Raw genomic sequence first — 22,756 nt, 5'->3', positions numbered from 1 at the left:
ATATCAACATTTTAACCTACTGGAAGTAGTACACGATTCACGGGAGAGATAAGCTCTGTGGACTCTCGAGTCCAAGAACTTTAATCATACACTGAGACGCTCCATCAGGAGCACAAGCTCGGTGTGTGGTGTGTGCGGGAACATGTCCACTGGGACAGCCTTGGTCAGCACAAACGGGTCTCCTCTGTAGTTGTTTGACGCAGCCCTCGCTAAACTGAAATGAGAAAAAACTGACTGTACACAACTGCGCGCCGTTACTCGCCGGCTTGAAGAATTTTGTCGTCAAGACATTACTACAACGCGCCACTAAACAAGAATCCTAGCAGGGCTGCTTTATTACGCATCTGGTATGGATGTGGACTTACGCTGTGGAATTCCGAGGCCATTCCATAAGCAGCAAAGCACACTCATGCAGTTTGGTGCTGCCACAGTGTATTATGACCAGCAACATTCCTAATTAACGGGCAAGCATGTCGAAAATGAACATAGCCATCGATTGAAACTGGTGTCTGCACATCAAAGTACTTTCACACAGTGCTACAAAGTTTATATGTCTGTAATAAGGCAAACGTCTGATAACACGCACTCATTTAAACCTTGCCTTTTATGGGATACATACACACTTCATTAACCATTGCTTAGCTTTAGACGCAACACATAAGCAGCAGCAGCAAGGTTGGAACAGCCAAAACTGACAAAGAATGCACTGTTTTTTATATAACATCACAGTCTTTACGTGACTTTGCTGTGGCAGATTGTGCCTGCTTTAGGAACTCGTCTGTGTCGAAGCGAGTGCCCCTCATGTACCCTTTCACCATCGGAAAACTTCCAACGGGAGGTTCGGAGACAACAAGCAAAACTTTTTTCGTAAACAGTGTTTTTCGTAAAACTTGATGCAACATTCGTAAACCGTAAAGCGATCCCAAATGCTTAATGTTTATGAAAAATTCTGGAAAGTTGGCAGCTATGTATAAGGTAATGCAAGGCCTAAAGCACCAAAGGTGAAGAGCAAAAGTGGAATCTAGCACTAAAGAAGAAATAGGACCTCTACTATACAGGCCACAGTGAATGCCAAGCGCACACATTGCTAGAATTTTTTTTCCTTAGATTCATGCTAACACCCATCCTGGTGATAATGGCAGCGTGGGGATGGCATGCAAGCCAGTGATGGAGAGTGAAATAAAAAAAAAAAGGTGTCACATAATTTAATCTGGTAAATTGTTTACACACACACACATGTTAGAACATAGATGCATGCAAGTGTAGGTATGTTTAAACACAACAATATCTATAAAAAGTATACACAAGCAAAAATGCTGTTCCAATGTATTGCTAGTGACTGAAAATTTACAACAAATGCGAGTTATAAGATTTTATAGTGCAATCTTAAAGCAATTTCACAGCAAATGTTGCTGCAAATTTCACCATGACAGTGCTGTCGTGCGGACTGTCAGTAACTGCAGTATCACTTTTTTCAAGCAAGAGATCAAAGAATGGCATCTTAGTCTTTCGTTCTACATTCTCAAAGCACCAAAAAATGAATGCTTAGAAACATTTCATGATGAAGCAGTGCAACACCAACGCAAAAATCTGCTGGCAAAACTTGCAACGTGGCCTCAAAATTGCCTCAAAAGTAAAGCACAGTAGCAAAGCATACCGTAACAGAAAATTTGCGCAAACTAAAGTTGTCAAAAAACCTGCCAAATCCAAAGGTATGCACCACCGGCATAGTGAAATTGTTCCATTATCACAAAGAGCGTGAATTTAATGAGCAGTTGGCAGAATTGATTGAAGCTTGTTAGGAGTGGAATACCGAGCAAGTTAGTGATGCTTCGTGATTTAAAAACCGCCAGTAAAGAAGGCAGAATGGTAAGTCCAAAGGAATGATGCATACCTTTCCTCTCTTCTGCATACATAACTTTGCCCTGGTTTTATAACCATGAACAAATGCTTATCTAAACGAAAAAGGAAGTGTAATTTCTTACTCTAGAAAGTTCTGCAGTGCTCCTTCCGGGTTGCAAGAAACGTACACCAGCTTCTTGATTGAGGCAGTCCATCGAAGCGTGCGCAAGACTTTATTGTCTGTAAAGCCAGCATTTTCACCTCGATTAAACATGCAGACTTGCACAGAAATCGTCTAGTAAAAGAAATAAAAATGTCCTTGCACAACGCTCTGTCATTTTACACAAACAATGCAAATAAAAGCATGTCTACGTGAGCAGAGGCTTTGCTGACAGCCGCTGATGGCCAGTAGGCACAGCTTGCTGGGTGTCAGACCCAGAGTTGACGGCCCCTAGCTTTGATATTCTTCAGCGCATTCAATGCTTGCACAATTACGTACAGCTCAAATGGAAATATGTGGGTCTTGGGACAATAAATTTTCTTAGTATTTTATTGCATTAGTATTAGCATTAGTATTGAAAGGCAAGCATGCGAGCCAAATTGGTCACCTCACGCTAGAAACAACCACCATGCTGCCCGCTTTCAAGTCAAAAACCTTTTGTACTGTGGCTCCTGATCAGATCCATGATATAGTACTGGGCGCTGCATCTCTTAGCAGGTGGACTCTCGACTTCCCATTGTTAGTTACTATTTTGACAAGAAAGAAACGGAAATAACTTAGGAAGCACTTACGCAAGCCCTGCCTCGGTGGATCTACAATGGCCACAATTTCCTCGCTGCCCCCGACCGAGCGGATGACATCCTGTATGACGTCTTCGGCTTTCCCTTGCACAAAACTAGCGTTCTTGATGCCTGCGAGTGTGCCATACGGGAGCAGGGAAACACGCGCACCTTACTTGGAGAAATGAACAAGGCCGGTTGCACGATGCACACAATGCGCATGAAGGTTACGCACACACTGTATGTGGTAAGCAGACGAAGTGTGGCTGTTGGTGAAAGATCTGATTCAGGTAATTAAAGATCCCGCAGTTTTTGGTTGAATCCACTATAGGCAGCTAGAGGAGTGAACAATGGCCTAATAAATTAATGGCAGATGTTATCACTTGTCCAATACTTTAGTGCAGACAAGTATGTGCTTGTGACGCTTGTGAGGTAATTTACAATGGGTAATAAGTGCAATTCATTAGACATTTTTGTACAGGATGACAAAAAAGAACATCTATGCAAAATTACAAGAGAGTACTGAAAGCATATACAGTAAGGAACATTTCAATAAATTGCGGCATAACAAAAAAAGAAAAGACATTATTAGGGAATCGGCTTTTCTTTTTTTTACCAGACAGCATAAAGTATACCCAATAAAAGGTGTGTGCAATGTCTGTATTGCTCTTGTCAGCTGCAGAATGACCTCTTCACCACTCTGTATGAGTAGTAGTCAATGTAACCTACTGTCATCTGAATAATTGATTGATTGATTGATTGATTGATTGATTAATTTATCGATCGATCTATTGAAAGGGTTTAATTTAATGTATGTAATACCCCTCTAGTCAGGGTCCTTTAAGGAAAATAAAGAAGAACACTGCAGCAATGACAGATGCCGTAGCAGAGGACTCCAGATTAATTCTGACCGCCCGGGGCTCCTAAATCTAAGGTGTGCGCCCAAACCTAAGTACAGGAGTGTTAATGTGTGGCACTCCCATTGAAATGTCACCACTGCAGTCGAGAATCAAACTTGTGATCTTATGCTAAGCAGCACAATGTTACAGTCACTGTGCCATCACAGCGGCTTCGTTAACTGAGCAAGGCGACAAATGTAAGTGATCATGTATGAATATTCAAAAAGACTGTCATTATACTTGTTATAATAAGTGCACATCACAAAGACCAGTCTGTAGACTGCTTTTGCTTCCGTATTACTGATCCACGTAACAAAACAGCAAATGTTACTTACCGTTGAGTTCAGCATTTCGCTTGGCATTTTGCACAGCTCTTCTGCACACCTCAACACCATAAACTTTTTTCACTTTCTGTCAAGACAGCAAAATAGATAAAGAGAAAGAAAGAAACTTTTGACCAAGTGCAAGTGACTGTATGACTCCACAGTTCAATTAATTAAATTTGCGTGGTGAGAGCAAACAAACCAAAGGCATTAATGGACAAGTGATGCAAGAGAGAATAGGATGGTCTCTTTCGCTGGCTGTCCTATATGTAAGCATTGATAGGGCTATCTCTGCTTGCTTACTGTTTTCTGGGAGAACTCAGTCCACTGGAATGGCAAAGCCTGCTTACACGTAACTGTTCTTTTCCATATTTATTCATTTTAGTCAACCCATACTTCTTAGAAGAACTTGTATCACACCTTTCACTAACATGATGAATATGTACCTTCTTCTAGGTATTTCCAGTTCCTTTACCTTCAGTTTACTCCTTTCATACTCACTTAACCTCATAGCTACATAGTGAGCTATATAGACAATTTGATTTTCGGTTCATAGGCGCCACCATCCTGGGCTGTTACACGAGCAGTTAAGTTTTGTTCACAATGACGTCAAAGTAACATGGTCATTAAAGACGAATAGGGCCGGATTCTGAAATCCTCCTAACCTTAGACTGTTTCCTTACCTTCCGCAAGGAGCCCTCCATGCTACCTAAACGTTAGGCGCCCTCGGAAGGCCACCGCGAATTCTAAAAGCTTCCTTTCGCCTTCCCTGCGGAAGGAGCGCCTCGCCAAAGAAAGTGTAACGTTAGAGGCTTCTGGTTTCGAGATTACCCACAAAAAATGCGAAATATTTGTAATGAGTTGCCGAGACAAAGTGCCGGGACTGTTAAAATTGCATTTCTACTTTTATACTGGGGCATAAATTACATTTCTTTGGTTAATAACGTAAAAATGGTTCGAAAATGATGCGCGTGGCAAGAAAGCAATCTCAGTCTAGCAACTATGGCAGCATCTGAGTTCGTTTGGTCAGGCGTCGCTTTTTTTTCTATCTTTGCGTGCGTTTTCTTTCGTGTGTGTGTGTGTATGTGTATTTGCCATGCCGGGCAAAGCATATTTTACGGAGGAAGAAAAAGACTTGTTCACAGAATTTCTACAAAGGTACAGCAATGTGATTGAAAGCAAGAAAACTTCGTCGTAGTATTCCAGTGGATTCTGCCTGTCAGTCAGGCACCGGGCTGGAGTCAATGGTGGAGGCTTGTACACCGTCCCGTAAAGAAGTTCATTTGCTCATCGAAGAAACCGTGCATAGCTTTCGAAGCTATCGTCTTCGGATAAACATTGCAAGGCCGTCATTCTCGCCACTCGCTTTCCACAAGATCACAGTGCAAAAAAGATATGGCACAAAACGCGGTCCGCGTAACCAAACTGGGCGTCAGTACACGGCGGCTGGCTACCGCGGCCTTGGCTGCGCACGGCACCTACCCTAGCCGAGCGTACCGCGTGCAAAGTCATGCGGAGAAGCATACGTTCAGGTAGAAGAGCACGGTTAGGACGCATGAAGGTAGCATGCCGGCTCCCTAAGCACGGGGAAGCACCAAGGAGGCCCTAACTTAGTGCCCCTTAGTAAGGTACGTTCCAGAATTGACGCCAGGTCGCCTCACAGCGTGTGAGGCATCCTTAGTTAGGAAAGGAGCGTTTCAGAATCCGGGCCGTAACACCTACTTAAAACCATTTCAAGCACATGAATCAACTGTTAGCAGCGTTGGCAGCAAAATGGCACTTGTATAAAGTGATCTACATAAATGCTGCCATGAAAAGCAGTTCCTGCCCTGAAAAAGAGAAGTACACTTTTCGAAATGCTATTTCCAGCCTGTTCTCTTGCTTGCCACTGTCCACATGAATGGTCATTTCATTTTTAGTCATTTTATTTTGTTACAAACAGGAGGCAAATCAACAACAAATAGTGCAGCTTGCTATAATAAGAACAAATGCATAGCACCACACCAGGTGCACACTTCCCAACAGATTTAGTAGCACTCGAACATGTGAAAGAGATTAAATGCCGAACTCTAATACATAAAGAATACATGTCATAAAACTTCACTTCCTCACGACGGAAGTGAAAAACCCCCAATACCACATGAAGCCATTATCAATGAGGTCCTGGGTCATGAGAAACATGCAGTCTTATAGGATAAGATAATCAACAACTGCAGACCTTCTGAAAAGCCACTCAACAATGTTTCGAATAGCCGTTTTATGAACCACACTGCAACACAGCTTGGGTTGCCTTTCGAGGCTCCTAATTGCTTGCTTACATTTTTCTGATGGCTCTTAGACACATCCCATTATGAAATCAAAGGTATAAGGCCCATCTACAGATCAATTGAACAGCAAGATGCTGGATACGGATAAGATATGTACCAAGTAACCAAAAATAAGCCTTAAAATTTATCACTGTAGCTTTAAACCACACAGGTAACTTTATTATTGAAGATAATGTAATTATTGAAAGTAAGGACTATCCAGAAACTGTAGAACTGACCATATGACTAGTGATAAATGCCAACGCTTTCTCTAATATACCACAAAAAAAGCAGATAGTAAAGCAAAAGTATTAGCACTTTCATCACAAGATATAGGTTAAAATTACCTATAAATGTACTAAAAGAAAGAGAACACAGAGCCACAAAAAAACGATGTCAATTTAGGTTTACAAACGTACTGTCTAGCAACCACATCAAAGCAAGGAGGCTAAACATCTTGAATTTCTTCAGGTATTGATTGTCAATTAAGTTAAACTTCCAAAAAGAAAAAAATGTCACATTTTGTTAAGTCTTATCACTATTCAACCAACCATATCAAAATATCCTACAGAAATATTTTGTGACACAATAACAAAATGAGCTTTAAGGAAAAAGGAAAGAAGCTCAAAGATTAAAACACAGTAGTAGTAGTTTTGTTCTAGTGCTGCTAGACATTAAACTGCTGTTGCCACTTCAGTGATAGACAAATGCGACAGAGACTGTTCCTTTTTTTTTTTTTTCAGATTCCAAGCTAAGGTCAAGCAAAAGTCTTCCTGCTTTCACTGCTTAGCAAATCCTCATGAATTCCTCGAAAAGGTCAATTAACGTTTCCACGACAATCTAGTGGTTACAAATCACAGCCCTCAAACGCTTGCTACCACATCTGGCAGGTCAATATATACGCACACGTCACGGTTGTCCCTTCACAAAATGCGCAATGTGTCAAGTACATTCAAGCTCATGTCTATTGCGCTTACGTCGCACTCCCATCCATCGTCTCCTCCTGCCCCATTCAAAAGCGTTGTTTCTTAGCATAAGTATGTACCAACCCATGTTGGCACACTGTTGAGGCAAGTTAATAGAAAATTTTTATGAATGACGAAAAATTTACCTTTACTACTGTCTTTTGAAGAACTGCAATCTTTATGCAACATGCAAAGATACACATTGCAGCTGAAAATGTAACAGCAACTACCTGTAAGAAAGCTTTTAGTTTTTATATTTTTTGAATTAAATTTCGTGACTAAAAGGAGGAACTCCCATATTGAAATGCAACTACGGCAACAATTGTGCAATACCGTATGGGCTGCAGCACTGCATTCCTCCTACAATTTTTATGGCCCTGCAGGTGACTCCTCAAGGTGAAGAAATGTGGAGATTTGAAAGCTTTCAGGCTGTCTTAAAATGTCACACCGCGTGCACCTTTCTGAAATGACCGCCATACTTCAGTTGTACCACTGCCACTCGGCCTCTCGATGTGGCAGTATTGAAGCAGGCAATTTGCATGTTGCTGCCAATCAGAGCAGCTGTTCAGATTACATTCCATTCACAGGCCGAACCATGCCCCACAATTGCGTAATTGCATTTTCAAAGTGCCTGACATCGCTAGAACAGCAAGAACGGTGCGGTTCTACTGGCTGTAAAATTCAGCGTGGTAGCAAGTATATGCAATTTCCAAACCAGATCAAGACAGGAACGTGTTGACGACTGTAGGACATGCCACAGACATCTGCATTCATAGGGAAATGAAAATGCTCTAACTCACTTATGCAGTTGAAGTCACAATAACAAATAATGCTAGCTGGCAAATCTGCCTATGTGTCACGCATGCAGGTGAATTTGGCAACTCAAATTTTTTTCCCCCGTGATTTCACATCTTGCTTTCTTTCGGTGCAGATACCCAGTAGCCAGGTTCAACTGCTATAACCAATAATGTGGCATGGGAACATTGTAGTGAGCGGTTCATTTTACCACAGAAAGGTAAAGTATTCACGGCGCCACTGCTGCTCCATGTTACAACCGAGTCTTGCTAAATCTGGTAATGTTATTAGTGGGTTCAACAGCAATTATTTTTTGTCTAATTACTAAAACATTCTCATGTCTGTCTCTCCTTTGTTTTGTTTCATGCGACCCGGTTATAACAAATGTCTGTTAAAACAAACTTTTCTTGGCACTCGGTAGTGTTAGAAATGCATGGGGTCTGGCCGGGATCGAATTGACCAAAATATTGAATTAATGGAAGCGTACCGCATTTGCATACGTGCTACCCTGAAGGGAACGAAACTATGGGAAGGGAAGGCCCTGGAAAAAGGTGGGCAGAAGAATAAAAAATAAATAAAAAAGTAAAGGTGTGGATCTTGGATGCTAATTGACAAGATAAGTGTTCTAGGCAACGAAGGCAAATAATTTTATAATCTCAACAGTTAAAGCCAAAAAAAAATGAGATTCTTGATTAGATGATGGGAGATAGTTTCAAAAGCAAGTCTATCGAGTCGGCACACGAAAACGAGTTCAGAGCATTTGCTTTCCTTAGCTTCGTTGTACGTTGGCTGCATTAGTTTGTTCATAACTGCATACCGGTGCGCTATCTTCACAGTTTGTGTAAGCCCTACTCACCGAAGCTAGAGACAGACCGATGGTTCCCGTGCCACAGCAGATGTCGAGAAGAGTTGTCTCTGCACTAAGACCTGCAACTTCTTCCGCAGCCCTGTACAACACTTCTGCAGCCGGCGTGTTGACTTGAAAGAATGCATCAGGGCTAACTTGGAACGTCAGACCAAGAAGAGTTTCTTCAATGTCCTTTGGCCAGAAAACAGATCACAAAGCGTTGCAAGGAGTCAGTCTCAGTGATGCTTGCCCAGCTTAAACTTTAAGATCGTGAATGAGTGAAGTGTACGGTGAAAATTTGAAATCTTCAAAACAAAACTGCAAGCCAAGTAGTTCCCAAAAGTGAAAGAATGAGATGAACACATTTCTTTGGTGTGAACATAGTACAGTTTAAAAAAATGCACAAGCTGATGTAACAAACATGCAGGCTAGTCTAAGGAAGAAACGTTGTTGATCTGGTAACCAACTGCAAGACGCCAGAATAAATAAATAAATTATATATAAAAAAACTTGCTACTTTTTGCATTGCCACGAAAACTAATGCCATGCATACAGATGTACCCTCATAATTATTGCTCACAAACATTGAACTGCTGTTTGTTCCCATGGTGTAACGATTCACGAGGTCCCAATCACTGTAATCTTGTTTGCGATAAGGATGAGAACAATGGTAAGAATGGTCACTAATGTTACATGCAACTGCACAACACAATGATCTAGGGATACCTCACCTCTGTCCCGAAAACGTGTTCATATTCTGGCTGATCCTCATCAGAGCGCTTTTTGTCAAACCTCTGGAAATGAAACGAAGTGACCCCACTTGGTTTTCCAGGACCCTCTGTGAAAAACTGGCGCAACTTTTCTTTCTCCTGCAAGATGTCCTCCTGAAAGGCCAAAGCAAGAAGCAGAAAAAGGAAAGAAAGATGAGAGACAGCAATAATGAGTCGTGCAATATTCAGCGTATCAGTAGCTGCAGCAATTAAGCTTACCAGCTGCTATCCAAAATGCAGGTTCATGGCCGTAATACCATACAGCAGGCTTCCATTAAATTGAGTCCGCTTAGTTCAATTTGTAGGTTAATTCGATCAAGGTCGAAGGTACCAACCGGCGCCCATGCATTTCTATACGCCAAAACTTCCATTATTTTCATCGTAAAAGCATGCATGCACCTGGCCCCTCTGCTGACATCAACAGCAAGCCCTTTAGTGGCAGTATTCGTCTAGGCGGAGCATGGGGAACAGCGAATGCGTTGAACAAACATCAAATTTCCCATTGAATTATTATGTTATTTACCCGATTCTAACATGCTTTCTTTATTTCCCAGGAAAACTGGGTCGAAAATGGCCTGCACGGTGCAATCGAACACAATACCAAAACTGCCTTTGCAGCAATTGTATGCTTTACCCCATAACACACAGGTATTGCGGCAAATCTGACTAGGAAACTGGCCACTGTTGCGCAATACATGTTAGATCTTGCCCATTCTTGTTGCTATAAAATCAGGCTCGCGTAAGACTTCTACTTTGTTTTGGAGCTGTAATGTCATTTCTACATTAGCTTTCTACTTTGAACGGATAGAAAGCAGGTGCACGTTTGACATCAGGCATGTTCGAACTGTGACGCTGACGAATAAATTAGCAGCGTGTTGTGCAGTCCTTTTTTTTTGCATCTTGTTTAATTTGACCCTACAGAGAATTTGATCATTTTCGGCAGTCCCGTCAGGGTCGAATTAATGGAAGTCAACTGTATAAATTGAAATATATTTGTCTATGCATGCAATCATATGATTTGGATACTGAAAATTAATGTACATGTTGGCCATGCTCAGGTGCCAAGGCAGCTGGCTACATATGTATACTAGTGAATGTACAAGAACAAAGCAAGAAGTTCAGCAAACAATATTGTCTATGTTAACTGGAGAGATAATGACACCTACACACGGTATCAGTAAAGGAGTGTAAATGTGTTCAAGAAAAGAAAAAACCTATAAAGAGCACAGGGATGCTAATTCTAGCAATTTCTGCATGAAGGACAAGCCCAATTACTCCATGGCAGAATGAGGAATGTAGAGTGATGTTGTGAAATCAAACATAAAATATATATATATATATATATTTTTTAAAGTCCAGCACCTTCAGAAAGCAAGAGAATGGAGGCCTTGGCCTACAGAAGTCTAGCTAGCCAGGACCTGCCAGCCACATAGAATTATGAAAAAAGAATTAAATTGACGGCCGTAAAATCAGTACAAGTACACCGTAGTACTACCAGGAATGAAATTTTGAGATCGAGCATTGCAAAGTTGCTGCCAAGGCCTGCAATGTTCAATTCAGACAAGCAGGATAGAATTGCATAGTTGCCCTATTCAATCCTGACTGCGTGTGTAGACAGAGCAAGTACACATTTGGCTACAGCAAAGTTCCTATATTTACAATAAAGATAACTCAGCGTTCTGGTTATCAGACTAACTAACTGAACACACCAGTGAATTCAACGATTTTTGGCTCCCCTGGGCCACAAGATGCAGCAAGCCAATATGGGGATATTTGTGTGCTGCACCACCAATATTCACACACACTTGATATTTACTGCGAACGTCAATGCTCATGGCTTCGACGTTTGAGACATGTACTATTGCACAGGGTCTCCATATTCAATCTCCATCATGAAAATTCGTAGTGGTATGCCACTCACGTTTGTGATTCACATGGAATTGTTTTGTGCGTACATATGTTTGCACAATAACTCACATTCTCACTTTTGTACACATTTTCTTCAACTCACACATTTTGAGCAGAGCTCTGTGGCACCTATCAGTTTGAATTAGAGCGAGTTGGCCACTGTACATTACGACACCATTTGTCTGGAGGTTTCTCTTTGCAGCAGTGAGTAAAATATACTGCCAAGTTGAATCACAGCTTTGCCTAGGGTCACATTTACCTCCGGATAATTTAGGCCCGATGCAATACATGTATAAAAAGATCCGAGAACATCTAAGCACTTCTTACGAGTTGTGAATGCGAGAGCATTCATGTCCACTTGAATGCCGCTAAGGGGTTATGAATGGCTATGCTATGAGCTAAGTTATGAACTCCTTGTGGGCAAGCAAGCATGTTGAGACACTTGGCACATTTTAATTTGGCCTTACCGAGGTGCTGTTAGAACGCAGGTGAGAGCTTGCATGGACAAGGAATGCGCAGATAACACAGGCTTCCAAGAGCAAGGGTAATTTGGCATCCCAGCGATGCCCTCTCCTCTCATTCAACACCTGGCACGCTACTGTGGCAAGTGTTCCTTTTCGCCCGCTCTGCTCCGTCGAGGCCCGAGCCAGCCCAAGCCAGCGTCACAGCCAATGTGAACGTGCTCATGACATGGCATCGCAGCCGATGGGAAGTTTCGTTGCTACAGACAGCACCAGCTTTTTAGCTCAACGAGCTACCTGACGCTTTTGCACCAAAACTTGTTGCACAGTAGTGTGGAAGAACATGAGTCAACTGTGTAGCCACGAACTCACAACCATGCAAGTTAACAACAGATTCAACCATCAAGTGAACTGACGTGCACCGATGTGTCTTAGTTCCAGCACCGATGCGCTTAATAAGTGTACTGGCAGGCCTTCAGAGCTGTTTCGGATGTGCCTGTGGTGATTTGAGTCCTAAGAGGCAGTAAAAGGCACGCAATCATTTTTTGAAACATCTTCGCAGCCTTTATGGAGTCTGAAAAATCTGACGTTGACTGTATATAATATGAGAAGCGCAAGCGGATAAACGAACCTCACTGAGTGCCTGTGGATGAATGACTGCAATAGCCATGATGTGGCCTCGCCTGGTGGTGCGCACGGTCAGTTGGCGCCAATAACCTTCGTGAGTCTCTGGGTTGAAGGGCTCCTTGCCAGACTGTCGCACGTAGTCCTGAAAGCACTGCGAGAAGATCAAGCACACACTGCATGAAGCTATGAACATGAGAAGAAGAGCGCTGGCTCTCGACTGACACTTCACTTAAACATTAAAAACACTTGCTGCAGGGCGCACGAACAGAAAAACTGAGTAAAGAACCAGGATCAAGAGTTGAATGTCGGCAACAGGTGTGCAAGCAAAAGATATGTACCTAATTAAAATAAATCAGCTTTGCCTCTGCACTGCACATAATTATAAATGTACAGAAAACCTTTTTATTCAATATGCAACTGCTGATATAAAGAGAACCCTCACGAGGTATGTAGAAAGCTTATCCAAATGCATTTGCTTTTGTTTTTGCAAAGGCATCATACGAGAATGACACAACAGAATGATGTAGAACTTGGTAGGGTTCCAAGTGCTGAATGCGTTGATGTCTCAATATGTTGCACAAAAAAAATGTATCATTAAGAAACTTTTTACATAAGGCCAGACACAGAGCCAACTACAACCTAATCCTCAGCATCTAAGCACAGTAATAGCTTGTTAATTTGGAAATTCGGATAATTCGGACGGCTCTATGGGCCCGGCTAAAGTGCATGTTAGTTTATGGGACCAAACCTTTGCTAATTTGTCAGGATTCGGCCCGGACCGCTTAATTCGGACAAATGCTGACGGCTGCCACTACATGAAAGTGTGGTAAAGCAGCACTGGCCCCACTGGAGTGAAACCGAAACCCGAGAGGCCTCACCATCATCATCAATTAGTGGGGGCAATTGCAGCATCACCGAACATCGGTGTCTTCTTTCTTCATTCCACTGCGCCTTCGACGCCACTTTCCCTTGTGTTGTTGAGTCGGCATCATATCTTCTTGCGGGGTTTTCTTTTTTTTTGTTGTGACCATGTTTTGCATGCCACCACTATCATGCGCAACAGTGATGGCAACGCCAACAAAGCGGCAGAAATACGAACAGAAGTACGGCAGAAGTACGCGACAGCGTGTTATGACCAAGTACAACGTGAAGCGGAGCATGTTGGGAACGTATGTGAAAAATGAACAACAGATTCTACAAGCCTTCAAAAGCGAGACGTTTCATGCATCAAGAAAGCGGTTGCGAACCGTAGCTCATCCTCACCTTGAAGAAGCTTTGCTCCAGTGGGTTACCGACTGTCGCAACGGGCATCTGCCTTTGAGCAAACCTCTCATTATGGCACAAGGCCAGAAGTACACTGCAATGATGAACGTTGAATCGTTCAGAGCTTCAGAAGGGTGGTTCAGCGAGGTTTCAGAAGAGACACCAACTCATCTTCAGCAGTGTGTGCGGCGAAAAGGCCAGCGTTGACGAAAGTGTGACCACCCAGTGGAAAAATGTGAAGCTGCTTGAGCACATCGCTGCATCTGAACCAAGTGGCGTGTTCAATGCAGACGAAACTGCTCTATTTTTCAGAGCTCTGCCCGACAAGACGGTGACTTTCAAAGGGGACCCGTGCATTGGTGCAAGCAAAGGATAACTGCGCTTCTTGCCACCAATATGACTGGCACGGAGTGCTTGCCACTTGTCATCGGGAAGGCCCATAAGCCACGCTGTTTTAAAAACATCTAAAGCCTTCCTGTCGAGTACAGAGCAAACAGGAAGGCTTGGATGACCTCCGACATCTTTCGAGGCTGGCTGCAGCAGTTAGACTGGCACTTCATGTCTAAGGACCGCAAGATAATTATGGTTGTTGACAACTGCAGTGCACAGTTGAACTGAAGAGCGTCAAGGTAGTTTTTTTGCCGCCCAACACAACATGTGCCCTTCAGCCGATGGACCAGGGTATCATTCACTACGTGATGTCGAAGTACCGAAAGCATCTGCTACAGCGAATGATCTTATGCTCAGAAGTTGGAAAGCTGTATGAAGTGGACTTACTCGGCACAGCGCACATCATCACCCACGTGTGGAAAAATGCACCTCTGCAAGTCATCGCCAACTGTTTTCGGCACAGCGGTTTTGTGAGGCCCGAGCATACGGCAGTAGCCGACAAGGAGTCAGCCAAGTCCACCTATGATGACTGCCTGACCTTCGATGCTGTCCTTTCCACAGATGTGACCCTTCAGGACTACATAGTGATTGATGATTTTCTCACCGTGACTGGTCTCCTGACCGATGGAGAAATTATTAATGATGTCACGGGCGCCCGGGAAGACCATGATTCAGACGAAGAGGCATGCAAGGAGGTGTAGCCACGACCTCATCGCACCTCACGAAAAGTCACAGAGGCGGTTCTGATATTGGAGGACGTTTGCCTGAGCACTTCCAACAGTTTGCAGGCTGTTGACTACTTGGAAGAGTTAAGAAAATTGTGATGTCAGCCGGAATCCGAGCGAAAAAGCAGACGACTATTGCAAAATACTTCAGTAAATAAAGGTATGCTTCTCCAATTTGATTTTAATGTTGTTTTTCCTGTTCATTCGTTAATTCGGCATTCGGATGATTCAGACATTTTTCTCGGTCCCATGATATCCGAATTAACGAGCTTTTACTGTTTTGACTACTATTTGTGTCTCCATGTGAAACACAACATCTACATTCTGCTTGCTACAAGCTGACACAAGAAAAAACAGTAAGGCTCAAACAAATCCTGTCATACGTTGAGCAGAGGCCAGCATATCATGCAAGAAATTTTATGCATGAGACCAGACACTGAGTCAACTAACGGCTAACCACCTGCATTCAAGCATTGTTAAGTGCGTCAACATGCCTTGGAAAAGTTGTTTCCATCCAAGGTGCTACTTGTACAGTTCTGGGGCCGCAGCATTTTGCAATGACTCTTTTGATTTTCTTTACTTTTTCCCTGTTGTCATTGGCTGTGCTTTCACGTGAAGAATGACTACATTCTTCTTGATACATGCTGATGTGATAGAAAGCAGCAAAGCTCAAACAAATGCAATCAATGATGAGAATAAGCACTAGCAAACTAATAAAGCAATTAAAATAGAACTGACGCTGTCTGAGACACTACATTTCACAAAGAACAGCATACCTGAGCGACCTTCTTTGCAGGCTCAGGAATGTTGGGGAGGTCAGCCGCCGAAGCAACGCTCATCGACCCCTGTCTGTAGCTGCTGATGCGGAAGCCGACAACAACCTCCCCTGTCTCTAGGTGTCTACCGACCGTGAACTCATTCTTGTTGCGGTAGCCGTCTACAACTGGAGACGCTCTGATGGGCTCAAGAGGGCAAACGCCCAATTTATGCACTTCCCTGCATACAAAGCATGTTCACTGAGTATTTATTCTTTTATCTTACTATATATTAGGGATTACAGAGGGGAGGGGTTCACGAATACAAACATACAAAACTATGAAAGACATATACTCAAGAATAAATGACACATATTTCATGGAACACAACAGGAACAGAAAAAATATGTAAGCATGCTGCAGGCAGCTAAAACAAAACTTACACAAGGAAATAGTGGCAGGTGAGTGGAAAGATGTGCTGAAACATACTATTAAGTGCTTTGCCGAACACTGGAGTTTCGGCACAAGCAAAACGAATGGATAGACTGAAGCGAGTACAGTCCATCCATTCGTTATCCTTGTGCAAAAACTCTAGTATGTTTAAGCTACTAGAACACTGCAGAATTTTGCTTATTTACAGAATAGATCGACATCAGTAGTGGGAACTATTTGGCCTGGCAGATGACTCTAGTCAGGCTAGTATTGTGTGAGAAACGAGTGGCTACATGTCACAACACTGGAGGAAAGAATGCAGACCTTGTGACGACGGTGCGTTCGTGCAGAAATGTAAGGAGCTTTTGCTATCCAGCATGACTACAGCATGTGATTGCGGGAAACAGATTTTGTGGAACAGACATAAATATGATATTTCTCTGCAGTTGGTGAGAATAGGAATGTCTAAGTTGGATTTAATGGCCAACATACTTGCAGTAGGCTGATAGTTGCTAAAAAACGACCCTAACACACTGGCTTTTCACTGTTGCAGGCATTAGTATACACGTAAGAAGAAACGCTGCTATTAAGAGCAACTGAAACAGAAGCAGTGTGAGCGTATCACCAAAGTATCTCAGTAAGGGACATTTGTAAAGAACAAGACAGTCACCTCAATACATTCACCATTTTACTGGCATTTTAATGCATCGTTATCAACATGCCTCGGAAAAGTTGTTTCTAGCCAAGGTGGCACCTGCCCAATTCTGGGGCCGCAGCATTTTACAGCGACTCTTCTGATTTTCTTTTCTTTTTGCCTGATGTCATTTGCTGGCATGATGCCTTGCCTTTGTCATTACCAGTGTTGGCTATTCAAAGTGACTGGTAACGAGAAATTGCTAGATCCAAAGAAAAACAACCCTTACATAATACGGCCTCTGGTAGAAATGTGACACGTGTGTATGCAGTGGAAAAATTGTGCAGAGACCACTCAACATCTCTTTTTAGCGTGCCACAGTGTCCATCCAATGTACAGCATAAATCAAACTTGGAACAAACACCTAAATGTTCAAGTGCTCATTGCAACTTTGATAACATACAAAGGCCTATGTTGAGTAGACGGCTGTCCCATGACTAATACTACTCGCTTATTGTCCAATAAAAACAGGTGAAACATGTAAGTAAATAACAGTAGTTGAATACTACAGCGTTTCACCAGTTAGGCCCATACTGCACAAACATTCTTGCCATGGTTTGCCTCGCAACCGTAGATGGAAGCTCGTTGGACGCTGTAATAAAACAGCTTCTAAAAAAAAACTTCTCATCACCAGCAAGTTACTCGTGACACCTGACCTACACCATATTTCTATGCTGCCTCTTCCAATGCATGGTGTGCCGAGCCAAAGTACTAATATCACCAAACTTGGGGGCCATTTCAGTTCAATGCACTCACGAACTCTTGAAAATTTTATGCCATAATCATTTCGTCTGATCCTAAGACTTACTCCTTCTAACCTTTGCTTGTTGATCCATGACTTGAGACGGGGGTTAACTTGCTCGAGTTTCCGGGCATATTTCACCATGACTTTTCTCATCTGTTCTTCCTTCTGTTCCAGTTGCTGTTGATATGGGAGGTCTGACCAGGAAGCCACAGATTCTCTGATTCTGCAAAAACATGTTATCGGGGCCTGGGTAATAGATTGATTAACCTACCAATTATTCGTGGTAAATGGCTTGAGTCACACGAAGAAAACCAGGCAAGCGTCATCGCTAACACTGCCGACGACAGGCTGAGCTAAAATGTTCCGACAGTGAGATGGCTCCTGCGTAGTCTTAGGGCAAAGGCTACCCACATGTCCTGTACTTCTGAAGGCAGCGGACATGTGCTGGACTAATGGTCGCACCTGAGGGTGTTTATATTATGCCTGATGCATGTTCACGCAAGGAAGGCATCGGTGATGAGATATTGAAGGCAAATGTCAACTCAAATTGGACGACTTGTTTTTCCTTGAATGTTTATGTAAAAAAAATCACCAGCTTTAATGTTTCATCTTACTTAAGTATGTTAATACATAAATCTCATGAACATAATAATCATTTGATTAAAAGGCTGATTACTTGGGTTAAACATTTTGATTGGTTGCCAGCCCTACCTGTTATTTAGATATTCTATCTCTAAGTCCCGCATAACTATGGCAAGGACACAGGTAGCATAAACACTTGCTCGTAAAAGTTGCACTTCTCATTTCTACTTTGCATCGTTAAAACAGGAAAATGGCTCCATGGCCATGTGGTTTATAAGCGGACAAAATCTGAAAACTTATTTTTTTCACATAATACATGTTTCATTCAAAGCTGAGGACATGGCTAGTCTTGACAATGGATGTGGCATCTTCTTACTACATGGTATTTAAGGGCAGGCTGGCAATTAAGTGGACTGCCAACAAACAAAGGACAGTGCGCGAAGAAAGCCTAGGACACAGCAAAGCTGAAGAAGACAAACTTACACGATAATAAACTTTCCACCATGGTTTAAACTCGTTCTGGCCATAAAGTGACAAGAATGTTGATAAGTACGGAAGCTGCATGCCTAAAATGTCTTAAAGGCCCCAGATTCAATCAGCCTGGTGCATGATGCCATGCCTGTGATACACTACCTGGCATCACACCTAGGACTGATTGCGAACGTGTTTGTCAGGCCAAAGTGAACTCAGGAAATGCATTCTTTTGTGTTTTGCCCATTTGTGGCGATGATAGGAGACCCCAGGCATGGGCAAAATCTGCTGAGCATGTTTTTTTGGACAGACCATTCTATTACACTAAAGCAAATTTATGCCCGGATATATATGTATACCGTAAAACAAGTGTACGTCATGCCTAACCATCCACTCCTTTTCAGTAGGCACTAAAACTTTGACATATTGCCCTTTTAAGTGCTGCAACGATTTTGAAATGTGGCCTCAATGACCAAGACAATTAAAGGGACACGAGAGAAAAACGATAACTCAAGACTGATAAAATATTCTTCCAATACTGTGTATTTGTTATGTTTACTCAATCAGAAAATAAAGGACAAACTTCATTTTATTGAAGTTCGCAATCAAGTAGCAGCAGCACCAACACATTAGCGCGACATCACAGACTTTAAAGCATTTTCTCATAAATGGGCTGTCATGGCTCAGCAAAAGTTGTCGAAACTTGCCAAGTTTGGTCTCTGGCTCCTTTAAAAGACTATTTAGTCCACACCTTTACCGGCAAACAATTAGCTAGGCCACGGCAGGTGCGATCAAATACAATGATGTCATAGTGTGCTGGCATGGGAACATCAAGGTGGCATCACAGTCATCTTCTGTTACTCCGCCTTTTCCGGCTAACTACGCCTGCTCTCACAGCGAGGGTGGCTTTTTTTCTTTCATATTGTAGAAGTGTAATTTTTTTCCTTTAGTCTCCCTTTTAAATTGTTTGCGAGTGACATGGTAACTCACTTGCTTACTTAAAATAACACTAAAGCAAAACAGCAAGTTGGTTCAGACAGATAAAGCATTCTTTGAAAACTCCGTTGTCATTAATTTAGAAACAATATGTGGATTATCAGAAGAGAAAATGAGGGGCAAAGTTTCAGTTCTTGAATTTTGCGCCGAATATCAAACACCGGTATATCACTGTGACGTCATGGATTTTAAACTATTTTTTCATATTTAGGCCACGTTGGCTCAGTAAAAGTTCCCGAAACTCTTCATGTTCAATATTTGGCTCCTTTAGAACACAATGTAGTCAATCTTTAGCGCTAAAGAATTAACTGGGCCTTAGAAGACACTGTCAGAATCCATGACATCCCAGCGTGCTGACACAGCGACGGGAACTTCAAAGACGCATCACCACCTGTCCCTTGTTATTGCCCTTTTTGCTTACCTAGCATCTTATCGTGGTAGGAGCGGTGTTTTTGATATTGTGGAAGGGTAATTTACTCATCCGAAAGAAATCCTTTTTCTCTTTAGTGTGCCTTCAAGGGTTCGTGGAAAACACAAAGAGCTCATTAGCATAGATCGGTGAACTAACTCGAGCCACTCATGAGTCTTGAGTGAGCAAGTCAAGGCTCTTCGGGCGGCCTTGATGCCAATAAACAGCATACGAGGGTTTACTAGCTAGCTACCTGCTCCTTAATTCAAGTACTACGTGCCATATCTGGCGCCATGGCCATAAGTGGCATTGGCCAACATTCCCAGGGCAAGGTGGGGACATATAGAAATAATCAGTACCCACCGTGGTTGCTCAGTGGCTATGGTGTTAGGCTGCTGAGCACAAGGTCGCGGGATCGAATCCCGGCCACGGCGGCCGCATTTCGATGGGGGCAAAATGCGAAAACACCTGTGTACTTAGATTTAGGTGCACGTTAAAGAACCCCAGGTGGTCGAAATTTCCGGAGTCCTCCACTACGGCGTGCCTCATAATCAGAAAGTGGTTTTGGCACGTAAAACCCCATAATTTAATTTTTTTTAGAAATAATCAGTAAAGTGGATGGGAGGATAGCTGCCATGGATCAACTGGTAGCACATTGCACTCATAATGCAGAAGGTGTGGGTTAAGCTCCCGCTGGCGACAAGTTCTCTTTTGGTCCATTTTCATTGCACTTTTCTACATTACTTCTCCACTTGAATTAGGAACCACAGTTAATTTCCCCTATGCTTTCCTTGGCTGTGACAAATAAAATCAGGCCCCTCGGTTGCCCTTCTCGTTCAGCCTGAATTGGAGTGAGTTGAGCTGAAGTGGCTGTGATCCTAGAGAGAGTCCAGGTGAATCAGAGCTTGTGTAAATGAGCGAATTCAAGCAAGCCTGAGTCACAAGTGATTAGAATCGTGTTTGAGTCCACGAGATTTCATGCCAGGCTGAGTCCACATGACCCCATGTGAATCTGAGTCTGCACCCCATGTGTCCCAGCTAATGTTAGCAAAGTTGTTCAATTAACTTTTTTTTTTTTTGGAAATGCGATGCAAGACACAAAAGACCTATGGTGGGATGTGGTCACAGCTGTGAGAATTGCACACCATAGTTCTTAATATTATATCTTGCACCATGTTTTTAAAACAATTTCTTTCATTGAAAAGCTTGGCTAACGTTATCTAGGACACCCTATATATGAATGGGGTTAAATGGGCATATAGTTTTGCGAGTCTGAGTGAGTAATCCCGTGCTTTGAGCGAGTTCAGTGGGGTGACTTTTCAGGTGAGCTTGGGTCTAAGTGAGCCCTCAGCTAAACGTACATTTTAAAAGTGAACAAGAACGAGTTCTGCTAATCTAGCTGACCTGTGCTTATCAGTTCATTGTGATGAACCAAGCTAAACCAAATAAATGTAAATTTTGAAGTATATATAAGATCATATTAGACACAGCACAAGAAATTATGAACCCAACATGAGTGAATTATGTAATTTCCAGACAAGGCATCTTGTATATGTATATACTCCACCCATTTCAGAAAACGCAGTAATGGACAAACCTCTCTGAGATGCTGGATTCATCGCACTGTCTTTTTAGCGGAATGACCTCTTCAGCTTCGCCGAGTTTTCTTTTCTGAATGAGCGGATCAGCCATAGGATTTGCTTTCTGCAAAACATTTCGAAACTCAGAAGCGCACGGTTTTCATATCCACACATTTTCTTTTATTGCCACTGCAATATATATATATATATATATATATATATATATATATATATATATATGCAAGATAATTCCCTAAACTACTGATAGCATTGTGTAAGTGTTGCAATATACCTTTACTGTCAACGTGCATCCTTTGAATTTGTAGCCCTGAATCTTTTGCAGAGCACTTTCACGGTCTTCTTCGGACCTGTTGGTGAAAGTGTAATTTAATTAAACCAGTTTCACTAGCAAGCAAGAACTCGGCCAGCATTTACCTGAAAGACACAAAGGCAAACCTCGCGTTGTTCACGACTTTGATTTTGTGGGGATTTAAGTGTAAGGTCTTGGACAGAAGTTTCTTCATTTGCTGAAAAAAACAGAAAGACGGGGAACAATAAAAAGAAGTGTTGATCAGCGAAGAACAACGCGTCAAGCTAAACGTAAGTAACAAGACGAGTCTTACACCGTGGCCGAATATCTTAGGGAGATTGCCAATTTCGATCTTGTGGACCTCAGAGGTGAACTCATCTCTCTTGGTATAGAAATAAGGATCGTGGACCTTGTTTGTTTCGTCGGATGTCGCATTTTCAGAGTTTGTGTTTCCGCTCGATGTGGTGATACCGCCCTTGACTTCAGCGCTGGTTTCAGAAGCACTTGGCGACTTCTCGACAACCTCACTGCACGCCTTGCCATCGTCTCCCGTGCACTTCGCCGATTCAATGACGGCATTAACCACAATGTCATCTGAAGTTGACATGGGTGGCTACGTGTTAAACGAAAAAAAAAACTGCGTTTAATTTATCAAGAAACTTAATATTTAAAGTAAGCGTGCGCACCTACTGCTTCTCGTCACGAAAACACATAGAGTTTCTCACTATAACACCTAGAGGGTAATCTGGCGCCACTGTCTATGGGAGTTTCTTAAGGGGGCACCGTGCCGACATGGGAATGACGGTATATGTGTCTGCGAGGCTCGTGTTGGCTGGTGTTGTAAGAGGCTTCGTCTAAAACGTAGATATGGCTACGCAAAT

At 42.5% G+C, this 22,756-nt stretch overlaps 1 protein-coding gene across 1 annotated transcript; it reads right to left on the bottom strand.

The window, feature by feature from the left end:
* Positions 1 to 56: 56 nt before the first annotated feature.
* Positions 57 to 22,579, bottom strand: LOC135897437 (tRNA (uracil-5-)-methyltransferase homolog A-like). The gene is made up of 13 exons (XM_065426047.2): positions 22,189 to 22,579; positions 22,001 to 22,092; positions 21,858 to 21,933; positions 21,583 to 21,689; positions 17,601 to 17,750; positions 15,678 to 15,897; positions 12,528 to 12,674; positions 9,489 to 9,641; positions 8,767 to 8,949; positions 3,857 to 3,932; positions 2,635 to 2,754; positions 1,986 to 2,082; positions 57 to 214 (listed from the first exon to the last, which is right to left on the bottom strand). The coding sequence occupies exons 1-13, from the start codon at positions 22,480 to 22,482 to the stop codon at positions 85 to 87; spliced, it is 1,845 nt and encodes a 614-aa protein (XP_065282119.2). The 5' UTR covers positions 22,483 to 22,579; the 3' UTR covers positions 57 to 84.
* Between the last annotated feature and the right edge of the window lie 177 nt (positions 22,580 to 22,756).

Source organism: Dermacentor albipictus, chromosome 2 (genome assembly GCF_038994185.2).
Source record: "Dermacentor albipictus isolate Rhodes 1998 colony chromosome 2, USDA_Dalb.pri_finalv2, whole genome shotgun sequence".
NCBI classification, from domain to species: domain Eukaryota; kingdom Metazoa; phylum Arthropoda; class Arachnida; order Ixodida; family Ixodidae; genus Dermacentor; species Dermacentor albipictus.
This window is presented reverse-complemented; position numbering and strand designations above follow the sequence as displayed.

Bases quoted from the DNA above. Each gene is read 5' to 3' on its own strand.
- LOC135897437 (XM_065426047.2), bottom strand. From the start codon at position 22,482: ATGTCAACTTCAGATGACATTGTGGTTAATGCCGTCATTGAATCGGCG. The intron at 21,690-21,857 runs GTATATTGCAAC...AATGTTTTGCAG, and splicing joins GATGCACGTTGACAGTAAAG to AAAGCAAATCCTATGGCTGA. The intron at 9,642-12,527 runs GTTCGTTTATCC...TTGGCCTTTCAG, and splicing joins ATCCACAGGCACTCAGTGAG to GAGGACATCTTGCAGGAGAA.